Source organism: Perna viridis, chromosome 6 (genome assembly GCF_037379345.1).
Source record: "Perna viridis isolate PV_CMFRI_1.1 ecotype Kerala chromosome 6, ASM3737934v1, whole genome shotgun sequence".
Classification (NCBI taxonomy): domain Eukaryota; kingdom Metazoa; phylum Mollusca; class Bivalvia; order Mytilida; family Mytilidae; genus Perna; species Perna viridis.
The window spans coordinates 23480044-23495107 of NC_142450.1; the positions used below are offsets into that span (position 1 = coordinate 23480044).

The following is a 15064-nucleotide window of genomic DNA, read 5'->3' on the forward strand; positions in this document are numbered from 1 at the left end:
ACAGACAGACGCTGACCATTTCTATGTCCCTCCGACGCCTGACATCCCGAGACAATTATATAAAAAACTTTATAAAATTTTAGTTTTGTTTATTTTCATTTGTTTAAATTTAGAACAAAAGTGACATTTTCCTGTTTTTATAATACAAAATTATTTATCACTTTATCCATACACACACACACACACACACACACACACATATATATATATATATATATATATATATATATATATACTCTTCCCTGTGGATATGCATAAGACCAAGTGCTGAGAGGTGTTCTTGGTGCATTGTCGTCCGCAGATAGGTCAACATTGAACAACCTCTCAGCAGTAGCTGTTGCAACAGGCATTAATTGTCAATAGGACTGTAAATATGGACCAAAATAGGCAATGAAAGTGAAATGTATAGCTTTACGTCCGTCGTTTAAATGCTTCCAAAAGCAGACTGCATCCTAAATTAATCTAAGTAGTGGATCATGAAGATGAATCTGCCTTAGGCCCAAAGTATGAAGAAATCTGTCTCTCTCTCGTTTTCCCAACCTGTTACATAATTTTGCTCAGTCAATGTGTACACATGGGTGTTTTGACGTTAATGTAGCTATGCCACTGCACATGTACCACATTTGTCATCCCAATATAACACAGAAATAAGGAAAACACAATATTCATTAGTTGCATATTTTTTACTTTAATCAATTTAATCAAAATCATAGAATTGTTCATTTAAAAGTTAAGAAGTAGGCCTGTTAAAACAACTGTCCCATTTATCAGCAAAGTAAAAACTGTATTGATCAGCTGCAGGATTGAAATACTTTTAGTTAACTTAACACCTATCATACACATATAATGTATTATTTTATATTTCCTATTTTCAAGATGACAAAAGGAAAATGAGACAACAAACATGGTTATCCCCATGCTGTGATTTGAAGTTGGTTAAGTTCAAAAAATATATAATTTGTTTCATCGATTTAGTGGCGTATTATTGAGGCTATGTTCCACTTTGTTCAAGAGATATTAACATAAACTTTTATAGTTAAGAAAAAGTTAAAGGTCTGGCATGTGCTTTCCCAACACAGAACAAAACATTCTACCATATATAGAAGCAATCTGCATAGTGGTTTCTGAGGAGTTGCATGTACAAAATGTTGCTGATGGAAAACAGTGCAACTGACTGATACCATTACCATGTCCCTCAAATGCTTTACAGGGAGACAAAAATCATTTCTGATATTTTAAAACCATGAAAACTAGGTCTGAAGTCATGAACCTGTTTGTTGTCCGGTCTTTCATATTTGTATTTTGTAAAAATGTGCACCTATAAAAAGTATTGGCAGGTGTTTCATTAATTTTCTGCAAGGCAGGTACCTTTAGTTTTGTAGGAGGTACTGTTCATTATTTTTTTTCATTAACATGTATGAAATTTTAAATTTAGGAGGTAATTTTCAGTAGCTTAGAAGGGTAAAAGTACCTGGCACTGCCTCTTAATGGAAGACCTGTAATCGTAAAGTGAACTTACATCTATAAATGAGGCATCATCTTCTTGTATATTATGGCCAGTACTTCTGTTAGATAATTGTCTTAGAGCCTTAAAAAGAAAGAAATCTTGTAGAAAAATAGTAACCTGATTCACCATGAACAATGTTTTCCATTTTTTTTGTCAAGCAGCTCAATGTTTAGCTTTGGAAATTTTAAGAACCACACTTTCTCTTTTTCCACAAAAATAAAAAAACAGAACTGTGAGGCAGAATAAAAAAAAATATACCAAAGATTCTCCCTAAGTAAGCAATTGATAAAAAAAAAACCATATAGCTGCATGTGTCGTGTTGCTAGGAATAACCTTACTCTTCAAGGAAGTTAACAAAGGACAGCAAATAAAATTGCTAACAACATATGCACCATTTATATAACGCAACACACCAAATTAGAAATCAATTTATCTATTGGAAGCCGTGATTTTTTGTGAAGAAAATTTTCTCTATTATTCCATACAGTGAAAAATGTCAAAAGTCCCATGAAACCACAATATGATATTGTACAACAGCCAAAATGACTTCCAACATATGCTCAACTATATAAAGCAATATACCAAATATGAAATTAATTCATCCATTGGGAGACAAGAAACTGTAAACGTATTAATTTCACGGTGTCCTAAAAGAGGAAACTATATGGACTTGTCAATTTGTTAATGTTGTATTAAATGCAGTCATTAATTTTACTGAAATATTAACCGTAAAATAACTGATCAAAAGAGAGATTACGCACTGCCGAGACTATTGATTAACTTTATTTCTTCAACCTTGAGAACCACAAAAATTAATACCAACGATTATGTTGACTTCTCAGAAACCGGGAAAATTAGCTGCAGTGAAAATTAATATATTTACAGTAATTGCAATTAAATTCCGACAAACCGACCAAATGACAGACAGAAAAACAAGCTGATTACAAAATAACATCCATTAGTTGAATGGGGGTATAACATCTTCCTCCATGCTCACCTATAATTGATATCAAACTTCTATACAGTTACTTTACTCTTAATTTATCAATTAAGCAGAAGCTCGAAATTAAACGTACAGAGATGGTGGTTCTTACATATTCCTGTATATTCCCATCTAACTACACAGGTGATATCAGGTGCTAAATGGCCACTGTATCATCATTAGGTAAAAATTAGATTTCAGTCTATTGTCTCATCAACCTTAGGTGCAGAAGATTGTATGACAAAAGAATCCAGCATCACTTTATGGACCAGGTTTTCAAAAGGGATAACTATAATCTTAAATACAGAACATGTAATAATCAAAAAGATGAAAAGACCTTTTCCCCACTGCAGAAATGACCCCTTCCCCACTGCAAAAATGGCCTTTTCCCCACTGCAGAAATGACCCCTTCCCCACTGCAGAAATGACCCCTTCCCAACTGCAGAACTGACCTTTTCCCCACTGCAGAAATGACCTTTTCCCACTGCATGTTTATTAAGTGTACAAACAATCAAGTAAAACAAATGAAAAGTCAGAAAATGAGGTCATTCAAAGTCAATTTTTAGACTCTCAGGTAATTTTATATTTAAACAAATAAAAAATAAATCTTACATTGCCTGTCTTTTTACCAGCTAGCTGTGCTCTCGCAACTTGAATTCTTTTATGAATATCAACGTATACATCGGTTTCATCAATTATCTCCTCTTGGATGAGCTCTTCTATAACATCTTCTAAAGTTATTATACCTATAACCTGAAAAGTAAAGTATAATTGAAAAAGAGTTTTATTTTTTATATTCATATTAGGATATTTTTAAATCAAACACAAGTACCTGCATCCTTATTTGGAAAAATGTAATTTAGTTCTACTACATAATGTATACATATTATGAATTTATATCCAGAAAAAAATTTCTTAATAAATATTGTACACTATGACCTATAAGTGATCCCACGGAGAACTACCATAACTTGTAAAAAAAACATGCAAAACCCTTATTCCCCTACAGCAACAACCAGCTACAAATTTCCATGCTGTGTGCAAATCTACAAAAGCTATCAAAACTTCATACACAGTTTTATCAAAATGTATTCAACAGGTCCGGAAGATTTGCACTTACTAACTTAAACTGTGAGATTACAATTTTGTTTCTCTGACCTATAAAATGAATTGTCAATACTTACTGCACCAACAGGTACATCTGAATATGCAGTAACATTAGGACTATCCTGAGTCACCAATATACATGGTTCATCACCATCAGCTTGACTGATAACTTCATCATTGCTTTTCTTTACTACTGCCAAATGACCTAATAAAAAAAAACATGAGAGTTATTTTCCCTTGATAGCTGTATTTGGGGTCAGAAAAACTTTATCTTGAATTACAGAATAAGTTCTATTCAAATCATGCTACAAAATTGAGTTATTGCCCCTTGATTATAATTAGAATTTTATATTGCATGGAACAAGTGCTTTATACAGAAATATACTATTTTTTTTAATGTAATCTTTAACTCTGAACTTGTTTTTATCAATTTAAAGTTTTATGAGTTAAACTGTACTTTCTATGTACCTGGATCTTTTAGTGCATTCAATTAAGTACAACTCTGCCTTAAAACCAGGCAGGAGGTAATTCATTATATCTCAATATAATCCATGAAACTGTTCAAACACGTTCGTTACATTCTAAAAACAACTCTCCCTGTGTTCATTCACTTAGACCTGCTATAAATCTTGAAATAATTTTTTGACTGGCTATGGTGTAAATTCTGGTGCGATATTTACCCATACTTTTCTATAGTAGAACTTAAACAAACTTTAAGTGTTAGTATGTCCAGTGACCATTTTTCATTTATACTCACATCATCAAATACAGTTTCTATGAGGCCTCCAAAAGGTTTTTTTTCAAAAAATTTTTGGGATCAAGATATGGGTGAATCACTAATCATAAGCTTCTGCCTGATTTTAAGCCAGAGCTGTACTTAATCATAATAACAATAATCAATATGAGCCAAAAAAACAACCAAACCAAGTACTGGGTAACAATGGTATCTTTTATTCATAAATATATTGTGAAATCCAATAAAACATTGTAATGTTGCATTTTATTAAAGAGTAATCAAGGGAACCAAGGTTATCGTGGTAATCAAAAGAATGTATTCCAGGGACAAAGACCAGACATGGAAAACAGAAATACACAACAAAGAACATTAAGTTACTAAAATCATACATACAAAGTAACAAAAGTAAATGAGCAACTCGGACTCCACTAAAAACTGGGAGCATGGACCAGGTGCACCGGTAGGGTAAGCGTCCTCTGCTTTTCTAGAAATACCCGTAATGGTATATATTACACAATTTAATGCTCAATTTGTTCACAAGAGCAGACTGATTTTTAAGATTTTTAATGCCATTTACAATAATATGTTAAACAGATGCATAAAAATAGAGATATCAGTATGTTCAGTGGCATCAACCTTGATTTGGCTCACAAATAAATCATTTATGATTTACTGGCACAACAGTTGTGTCACCAGAAAACTTATACCATAAACTAATTGATTCATTGTGGTATTATATCCAGATACTTCCTGCATTTCAGAACAAAAACCTATGATCAAGGAAACAGACCCTGCTTTGTACCATTCCAACAATTACTAGTGACCTAGTTTTTTTTCATGAGCCTACAGGTATATATGCTTTCCCACATGTCTCCCTGGAATCATTTGTAATTACCAGGTATTATTTAAAATGCAGCAGTACATATGCATATATGTCAGCCAAAATTGATTTTTTATCATTTTGCTATTATGAAGATCATCACTATGTTGATGGTTATTTCTGGAGGTTATGAGGTATAATTACTTGGATAATGCAATAAAATATCTGCATTTTATTTTCTTCATGTGCCACACCTTATACATATTTTGCCTGGTTCTTAGACAGAGAAGTACTTAAATCATCAATTATAGAAAATCTTCAAAAGTTAAAGGTATTTTTTTTTTTATCGTGATTGAATTATCAACCCATGCAAAATTACAACTGTTTGGTAAATATGAGTTTCTTGCATGGTCACACAGCTAGTTGGGGAAAAAGGTTTCATCAATTTTCCAGCCTGAAATATCAACCTTTCGGGCTAAGGTAGGTGCCTGAAAACTGAACACTTGTGGGGCTTGAATCCACAGTGGTGTTTATAACAAGTCCAACACCTTAACCACTAGTCCACCTAGCCATCATAAATGATTATTTGAGATGCATGTTTTTTTTTTCAACCTGCAAATAACTGTATATGGTCATAAATAAGGAGACCTGGGACTTCATTTTGCTATATTCATTATTGACAAATATATGGCTTTGAAGTGTACTTAATAAAGGTACTGTATAACCCTTATAAAACCAAACTATATAAACATGATTACAATATCAACTTTATCGACAAGAGGTCATTTTCGTGACTTCCTCTTCAAACATTAGTGTATTCTAATTTCAAATAGCATACTCTCTTCAGATACATTACGAAGTGGGTCAAATTCCTTTTTTAATGAAGTACATCCTGCTGTTATAAGGATAATGTTATGTAAGGATAAGGAAACCAACTTGAAAATTTTTTAAATATTTCTAATAACCCCAAAATGTTACTAAACAGAGCCTTAAGGAGTGAACGTTCATTCACTGTTTTTTTTTCTTTGAACAAGAAACTCAAAGGAGCCTAAATGCCTGTCTGCTTTTACAGTGATAAAAAAAGAAAGAATACTAGACTATCTACATTTGCTACAAGTCTCTCTGTAATTTAGGTTTCCTTTAAAATAAATATTATTACTATCAATACAAAGAGGCTTGTAGCAAGTCTATAGAAAAAAAAATAATTTAACAGAATTTAAAGAAGAGTTTGAGTTGCCAAAGCCACCACAGTAGCAACTTCAATGGTACCATGCAACTATGAATCATTTGAAGAAGTCATTGCTGACAGCAATTCTATAAACAATTTGTAGCTATCTTAACACCAGTAATACAGCCACCTGCAAAGTTTCAAAACAAATTCACATGTAGTTTCAAAGAATATCAGTCAATAAGAATCTAACAGGGAATCTGGTTTCCATATACATGTACAACTTTAAGGAGGTAGACTTAAGGTAAGGGACATAACTCTTAAAGTCAGTGATATGTTTGTATCATATTCAATTTCGCCAAAGCCTTTCAAGCCTTTATTGGAAACCAAATGAAATCAGTCCAAATTACTTTGATGCCTACATAAATTTGATGCAAAATGCTTAATACAAACATTCCAATTATTTGTAAGAGTTGTGGCCCTTACCCTAGGTCAACCTCCTTAATCAATCTTTTCTTAAGAATGTCATATATATCCGTAGCATTCCCCACAATAAGATTTACTCCTAGTTGTTCATGCATTTTGCTTGAAAAGATTAAAATGTTATTATACAGTTCAGTGTAAAATACCTAAAAAATAGAACACAAGTCTTTATTGTACTGAAAACCTATATTGAACAAGATTTTGTATAATACTGCAATATGTTACGATATTGTGTTCTTAACTGCATCATAACCTTTTTCATTTTACAGAGTCCACAAAAACAGTTAATTACTTGAAATAACAAGCAATTCTGAGCCATTGCAAACGATGATGTTTTATTAGTGTCCATTATTGAAATCAAATTGAAAACTCTAGATGTGGGAACCTTGAAATAATCAAATATGAAACTTTTGTAAAGTAAAGGATGATCATATAAAAATACACCTGTATGATAATTGGTGATATAGAAAAAAAAGAATAGTATTTATTTCCTGCATTAGGGTTGACAAATGATGTACTCCAATCAGACGACATGAAGTCAAACTTTGAGAAGACTGATTTGTATACTGACAAAGTTTGTTATGATGATATTATTTCTTTCTGTTATGCAATTGTCAAAAAATAATCAAGTTTATTTTCTTAACCTTAAAAAATAATTCAGTTATGAATTAAATTAAAAACTGCTTATACACTTGAGTGCAGAACAACAAAAAGTCAAAATACTTGGTGTCTTCAAACATCAATTTCCTTATGAAAGTACTACAATATAAAATGTTTTTAGTCCAAGATTTATATTAAAAAAATACTGAAAAACTTAAAAAGGTTAGTAATGTCAGCAACTGGAAAACAAATACTACCATTTTCCCTATAGATTGTTAGAGGGAAATGTTTTCCTTTAATCATCTAGCTGTGCTAAGCAATATGTAGAGATAAGCAATATGATATACCATCCAGCAGGAATTGAAATACACTGTAACCAGAAAACTAAAGCCAGTAAAAGTTAATCATACTATCTCAAAAGCTGGCATGAAAATTGTCTCAATTTCTAACGTCTCAATTTGGCATAAATCAGGAATTTGACACACACATACCTAACCTTCTGAATATTGTATCATATATAATGTTATTTTTCAAACAATATTCATAGTATTCTTGTATATTTTTTTTTAAAAAATAAGACATTATTTCAACAACATTTATTGATAACTAAAATGAACAACACAAAAATTTACAAATGAAAATACATTTTATGAGCAAATTGAAAATAAATATTGACTCTGGTTTGTGAATCTAAAATACATGTGTCTTATTACAGCAAGTAAAATAGTTAACTCCCCTGGAATAAGTTGGATCATCCCTTGATAGAATTACTGGATAACTTCCTTGGGTATTGAAATGAACAACTGATAATAGAAAACTTTCTATCAGACACAGATTTAAACCTCCTCCATCAAGACACAGATTTAAACCTCCTCCATCAGACACAGATTTAAACCTCCTCCATCAGACACAGATTTAAATCTCCACCATCAGTTGTTCAGTTCACTAAGATTTTTTTCTGGTGTTATGGTCATTCAATCAAAGAAAGATTAACTCTATTCTCTGAAGTTAACTATTTCATTCGCTGTAATCTGTCATTTAATAATGCCATAGCCAGTATACAACCAGTTAAAATTATGTAATTATAAGTCCAAACAATAACTTTATCCTACTTATCTCACTTGAGATACTACAGCTCCACCTTGTCTGAAAAATTACTACTTAAAAATTCTGGTACTTTCACATTTTTTAAAATTTTAAAATCAATATTTGCATTCCATTAAAATTGAAAAATAGGACATTAATGGAACATTAATTTATAGCCCGCCACATATAGTGAAAAGAGTTGGGGGGCTGGAAAAATGTTGAAAACATTTAGATTTTGCAACAAATTGAACTTAGGTAACCTGTATTATATGGTACTACACAATTGTGCAAAAAAAAACATCACTGAACTTTTATCGAGTTGTCATCTAGAAACAGTCAGGGGACAGACAGCCAGACTCCTATGTTCTAATCCATTGCAGCAAAACCCTACCATCCACATTCTAATTCTCTCAGTTCAGACGAATAAGTAGTAATGATAACTCAAAGATAAACAATAACAAACAAAAATCAAGGAAAATGCCACTTTTTTAAAATGAACTTAAGTAATAAAAACAAGATTTAAAGCAATATCAAATTTATCTACATATAACTTAATTATTTATTTATTGGATAATAGGAGTTGATACCCAAAATTTGATTATGACTTCTGTCGGATTGCCAAGCTTTAACGAATGAGCAAATAATTCCATACTTGAATTCTCAGCACAAGTAATCATGATTGTTATTCTGGATAGCAAATTGATTATTCTATCTATTATATAGATTTTGTCAATACATGAATTAAAGTAACAAGTGTTCTTAACTATATTTTGGTTATTCACAATCCAATTGATTATCTTTATTTATTATATAGATTATTTCAAGAATTTATTGTAATTTTCACATAAATTTTAAACTGTGTAAGAGGCAGATTATTATTCCAAATCATCAGTTTGTTCAATTAAATTAATCACCTCAAGAGAAAGAAGTGTAATAAGTTATAGTATTTATTTCATAAGTGATATATCAAAATTGATTACTTCTACTGGTATATGATACTAGTTTATAACTCAGTCTATTTATAGATTGTAAAACATGTACTGTTTTTGTAGATATATACTACTATTTTCATAATAAAATATTTTCTTGAAATTAACATAAAAACTAGGGCCCTAAGACAAAATATCTACTTTTCTAATTTTTTAGACTCGACAAATTTGTCACTTCTATCAGAATATTTTTTAGCCAATCATAGTTCTGGTCTTACATTATACATATATAGGACATCGCTAACAATCCATCCATTTTAGAGCTTATTTTATCATCTGTAGAGTACTCCTAATCAACATTATATTCAAGGAATAGACTAAGCAGGGGACCAGTAGCCACTTACCAGGGGACCAGTAGCCAATATGGCAACTGGGATATACTAGGTCTTGATCTGTTTATATGTCAAGTAAAGTTCCAGAATATGATCAAAACATGATTTCATTTCTTGCAAGTTGTGCTTTAAAACCAAAATAGTTATCATTTTTTTCATTGTAGTTTAAAATGTAAACCTGTCAATTTAAGTTACCAGTACATGTATTATGATTGCAATCTAGTCATGAGTACTGGTATTCTCAAAAGTATCCAAGTTTTAAAAATCTCAATGTAAAATCAAGGATCAAACCTGAAATTATCACTTTTATCTAAGTACTATAAAGGAAATTCTACAACACATCCTCCAGAAGTATGAATAATATTCAATACAAAATAAATCAAATGTGTGGTTTAGTGTAAAGATTATCAATAATTGTTACATTAAAAACTGACAGGTTTTGAGTGTTGTATAAGAACTTGGTTCTAGTAAGGATTAAATTTAACAAGAGCTTTACAGCAAGTAAAACAGTTAACTTCAGGGTATAATGTTGGTCTTTATTAACTGAATGATCATTTCCTGATCAACTGACAAGGTGATTTTAACCTTCTAACAGACATAGATTCAAGTATCTATGAATGGAAGTTCTGACAGTTCATTAGGTAATGGTCGTTCAATCAGGCCAAAATAAATTAATTGTGTGTTTCCTTTTTCACCCCACAAAAAATTAGGTAGGGAGGGTAGGTAAAACATTCTATTTTTTTTATTATTTGACAGCTGATATGCTATATGGATGTAGAAAATCAGTGCTGGCCGGTTCTTGATACAATTTTACATACACCAGTAATATCTTCAAATGCTTTGAACATAACACAAAATGAAAAAATTGTAACCAGAAGAACTACAAAATCTGAATGTTCTATTTCAACTGGCTATAGAATGTTTGGCTATAGGTCGGGTTGGGAAACTGGAAACACAATTAATTTGTTTTGGCCTCAGGAAAAGACCAACTTTATTCCCTGAAGTTAACTATTTCATTTGCTGTAATACATACATGTAAATACCTATGGTTATTTTCTTTATTTTACAACCATGCCTACATGTTATTACAGACCATCAACATATTTTACAGAGTCATATATCCTTCTAACATAGATGTAAGTCTATATAATGACTTAACTACATTTCATTTCAATCGTTGAAGGTCACTGAAGGTTAAGAGTAGATGGAAGGTCTAGTTTCAAGTACATGTTTAAAATAAAACAGTTCATTTTACAATGATATAACAGACTAAATCACAGTTCCAGAAATATACATATAAGTTCTAAATCTTAAACTCTGCACTTTGTACAGGTAAAAATCACAGTGAAAATAATCTCAAAGCAAAGACAAAAATAAAATCACAGCATCAGCATTATATAAGTTATACTGCAAAAGCATTAATATTCACGGAGTACCAATGCTCAAGCAGTGTTCTAAAAGTTAACAAGTTTCCTGTTTTCATCAGAAAAATTTGGCATGAAAATTTACTTTCTCACCACAAAAATCAACATATCAAACTTTCACTTTCCTTCAGTAACAAGTTACAAAAAAAGAATAATACTAGAACTCCATTGCTCCATCTACTACATACTATACCCTATTGCTCAGTTCCCCATTCATATTTGCCATCACTTTATTCCCTATCATTAATACTGTAAATTCACCACTTAACCCCATCTTTTTAAAGTTATGTATTTAAAAACCAGAAAAACTATGAGCGATGCTCGCTTAATTGATACCCCCACTCCCCTATTTGATAACACGCACCTATAGACCTCCAAATTAATTTGGATCAAAATCTTAAAGGGGAGGCGCACATTAAGATTCTATGAAAGTTTCATTGAATTCCATTCAGTAGTGTATGAGGAGTAACAGATAAGAGATTGGTACCCCTATGATTAAGGGAAGACATGAAGGGAGGATGGACAACCCTGTCAAAATATTCCATCACTTGGAATTTTGCAAGTGAGGGCAAGTAGGGGATGGTATAAAAATGTGTACCATATTTTATTCTGATTTGTCATTCCCTAAGACCAATTCCCCCTAGTCCATGTATATTTCCCCATCTGATTGCCCAATACCCATTAAACAGGTTACTGCTCCCCTGATTTTAGTACTGTACTGTAATCAAACCAAATCAGTCTTACAAAGTATAAAACACAAAGACACAAATTCATCATTTTCAATCATCAACAAATTTTAGTATCCATGAACACAATTCTTTCACAATGCATCAAAATAAAAGTTTACATAAAGACAAACAGACATATATAATACAACATGCTTTTTGGCAGAAATTTCAGTTCAGTTTTAGCCTGGTTTGTTTGAAACAGATTTTAATGCAATGTATATTGTACAAACAAAACTACATATAAACTTTCATTATGAGAGACTGAGTACAATTACATTTACCACTATTATTGTCATAATAAATACCACATACTTAAGCATTTAAATATTTAATACCAGTGTAGTTCTAGTAAAAATATACTGCTTTCCAAACACTCATATGTACAATCATTCAATATTGCTGTGCCATTTAAGTGTAAGTGTTTGTAAGAATTAGGTAAAAATTGGAAAAATCAGAAACATGCATGTCAAAACGCCATCGATCTGACTATGAAATATCACTTAAGGATACTTTCTTTATTTGAAAAGACCATAACTTGATGTCTGCATCACTGGATTCTGTAAAAAAATTTTCAATAGAAACTTAGAAAAATGAGGTTTTTGACAGAGTTATCTGCCCTTGAAATGTTCATTTTCAGTACATTACAATGAAACTTTAACTCAATGGTTCAGCATGATATGGAAAATCTCGCCTGTTTTCCTTGATTCTATTGGTACAAATAGTCAAATTACACTCAATAGAAAAATGATGGTTTTTGACAGAGTTATCTGCCCTTGAAATGTTCATTTTCAGTGCATTACAATGAAATTGTAACTCAATGGTCCAGCATGCTATGGAAAATCTTGTCTGTTTTCCATGATTCTGATGGTGCAAATAGTCAAATTACACTATCAAAATGCTAGGTTTTTCCATACCATGTTTCACCGACTGCATGATTCTTATAGGGACTGACATTTAAGTGTTGAACAATAACAATTATGCTACTGCTTGTGCTATATTTCAAAAAGTAAATCTGCTGTAAAGGTAACTTCAGAAACTTATCATAAAAGGAAAACTCACGGTTCTCCCCTCTATAAAGATTTTACCAAAAGATTATCAACATTCACAACAACTTTCACCATAATACTCCATATAATTCGTATTATGGTTACACAATAGAACCATGATGTCTTATCTAACACATCACAAGGATGTTCAGCCAGATTAGAAAGGTTGGTTGAATTAACTGGGTAAAAAATAATAAATTTAATAATAAAAATACAAAAATCAGAAAATCTTACACGACTCTGGATTATTCTAGTTTTAAGATTCAAGTGATGGCTGGATCATACCAAATTCTTCAAAATGTTTCATTTAAGGATAGTGCGCTTACTGGATAGCTAGGTTTTTACAAAAAATAAGTACCATTAATGTGGCTGAGCGGAGTGGCAAGTCTTCCTGAAATTTCTGAAAATATCACATTAAAATCCAGCTTAATGTCAACATGTAACTAACACTTTTAAGAGAAATACATTGGTCAACTGATCAAGTCTTCTCATCTTGAAGTGCATGAAAAGTCTACCACAGGACATTTACCACAATCAATCAATCAATCAATCAATCAAGATACAGATTAAACAGATTTCTATATGTCAACTGCAGTTTAAATTTGAATATAAATTTCAATTTCGTCACATGAAATACCAGTAGCGTAAGTTAGATTGGTTATGCTATACTGTCAAAATAGTCAAAAATACATTTAAAAATAAGACTTTCATGAAAAAATGCATAAAATACATACAAAATATGTAGACAATCGATTGTAAGCAAATACTGCACAAATTATCACAAGACTATTGCACTTTAAAAATAAAACATGTAACCTATCTTACATCTATGGCGTACATATTACTACATACATATATATCAGATAACAGAAAACCTTTACAACCTGATTCATGCTTTATCTCTTAATGTAAAATTCTCTTTAAAAAGGTGCCCTTGAAAAATTAAAGGACGATAAGTAAATAGATATATATAAGCCTTCAATGTTAAAACAATAGTAAACTTTGACTAATATCATTAAAAATAATTAGGCCAATTTTTTGTAATTCTATGTTGAAAACCAAGCATTTTTTGCCTTATGTTATCTTGAGATTTATTTTAAATTGAGCAAAATGTTTAAGCATGATGTGTAACCCAATTCATATCATCATTTGTAGTGATAGGTTTAATCAACTACTAAAATTCCAAACAGTATCTTTAGAATTGGTGCTAGTGATTCACACAAGCAACAGTAATCAATGGCCTACAACACAATTTTTTTCAATTCTTAAGAAGACATAATTTAAAAAAAAATAAGCTATTAAAGTCAAAATCAAATGCAAGATTAAAAATAAACAGAAATGATTTTGGAGTTACAAAAACAATAATGGGATAGAATCTATGGTATAATGCAAAAAAAGTCAATGAAAATATAATAGGAAAGTGATGATCAGGGTCTTATTCAATACACAGAATAGAATATGAATGTATCAAAATGATCCCATCAAACAAGACAAGCAACTACAATTACTGTTACCACTACTACTAATCCCACTATGACCCCTATCAAAATTATTTTCTTTTTCCTCCAACGTTTGGACAACTTTTTAGCCTTAATTAATTGTACCTTCCCCTCCTCGACATTATATTCTGCAGTGTCAACATAGTGTTCTATATTCCTAATTTGTTCGTCTCCATTTGCAACAATGGAGTACATCTCTTTCTGAAGTTCTGCCATATCTAGCATATTGTTTTCAAGATTTTTCAGCCTCTGTTCCCGTTTTTGTATTTCATCAAGTTCTTTCCTTGACTTTTCAGTTTCTATCTCAATAAGAAGTTTGTCTTCTTCATTTGAATTATCTAACACTTGACATCTTTCAGTCTCTATTAGTGAGTTATCTCTCTTACATATCACTTCCTCAGTTAGCATTCTTTCCATCTCCTGTGTAGTAGACTTTTGAACAGGAATTTTTCCACGAGCTTTCCTATAAACAACATCAGGTACATCCTCAATAGTTTTACCACATATTTCAATACCAGTATCCTCCTGTTTTCTTGAACCAGAATCAGATTTTTGTT

At 31.3% G+C, this 15064-nt stretch overlaps 1 protein-coding gene across 1 annotated transcript in view; it reads right to left on the reverse strand.

The window, feature by feature from the left end:
- The window catches only part of LOC148614141 (uncharacterized), a 48814-nt gene that overhangs the window by 4801 nt on the left and 28949 nt on the right, over nucleotides 1-15064 (reverse strand). The window contains exons 7-9 of the mRNA XM_088587992.1: nucleotides 3674-3801; nucleotides 3102-3242; nucleotides 1520-1588 (exon numbers count right to left, since the gene is read on the reverse strand). Of these exons, the coding sequence (XP_088444118.1) occupies nucleotides 1520-1588; nucleotides 3102-3242; nucleotides 3674-3801 (338 nt within the window). The remainder of the gene's footprint in view (nucleotides 1-1519; nucleotides 1589-3101; nucleotides 3243-3673; nucleotides 3802-15064) is intronic.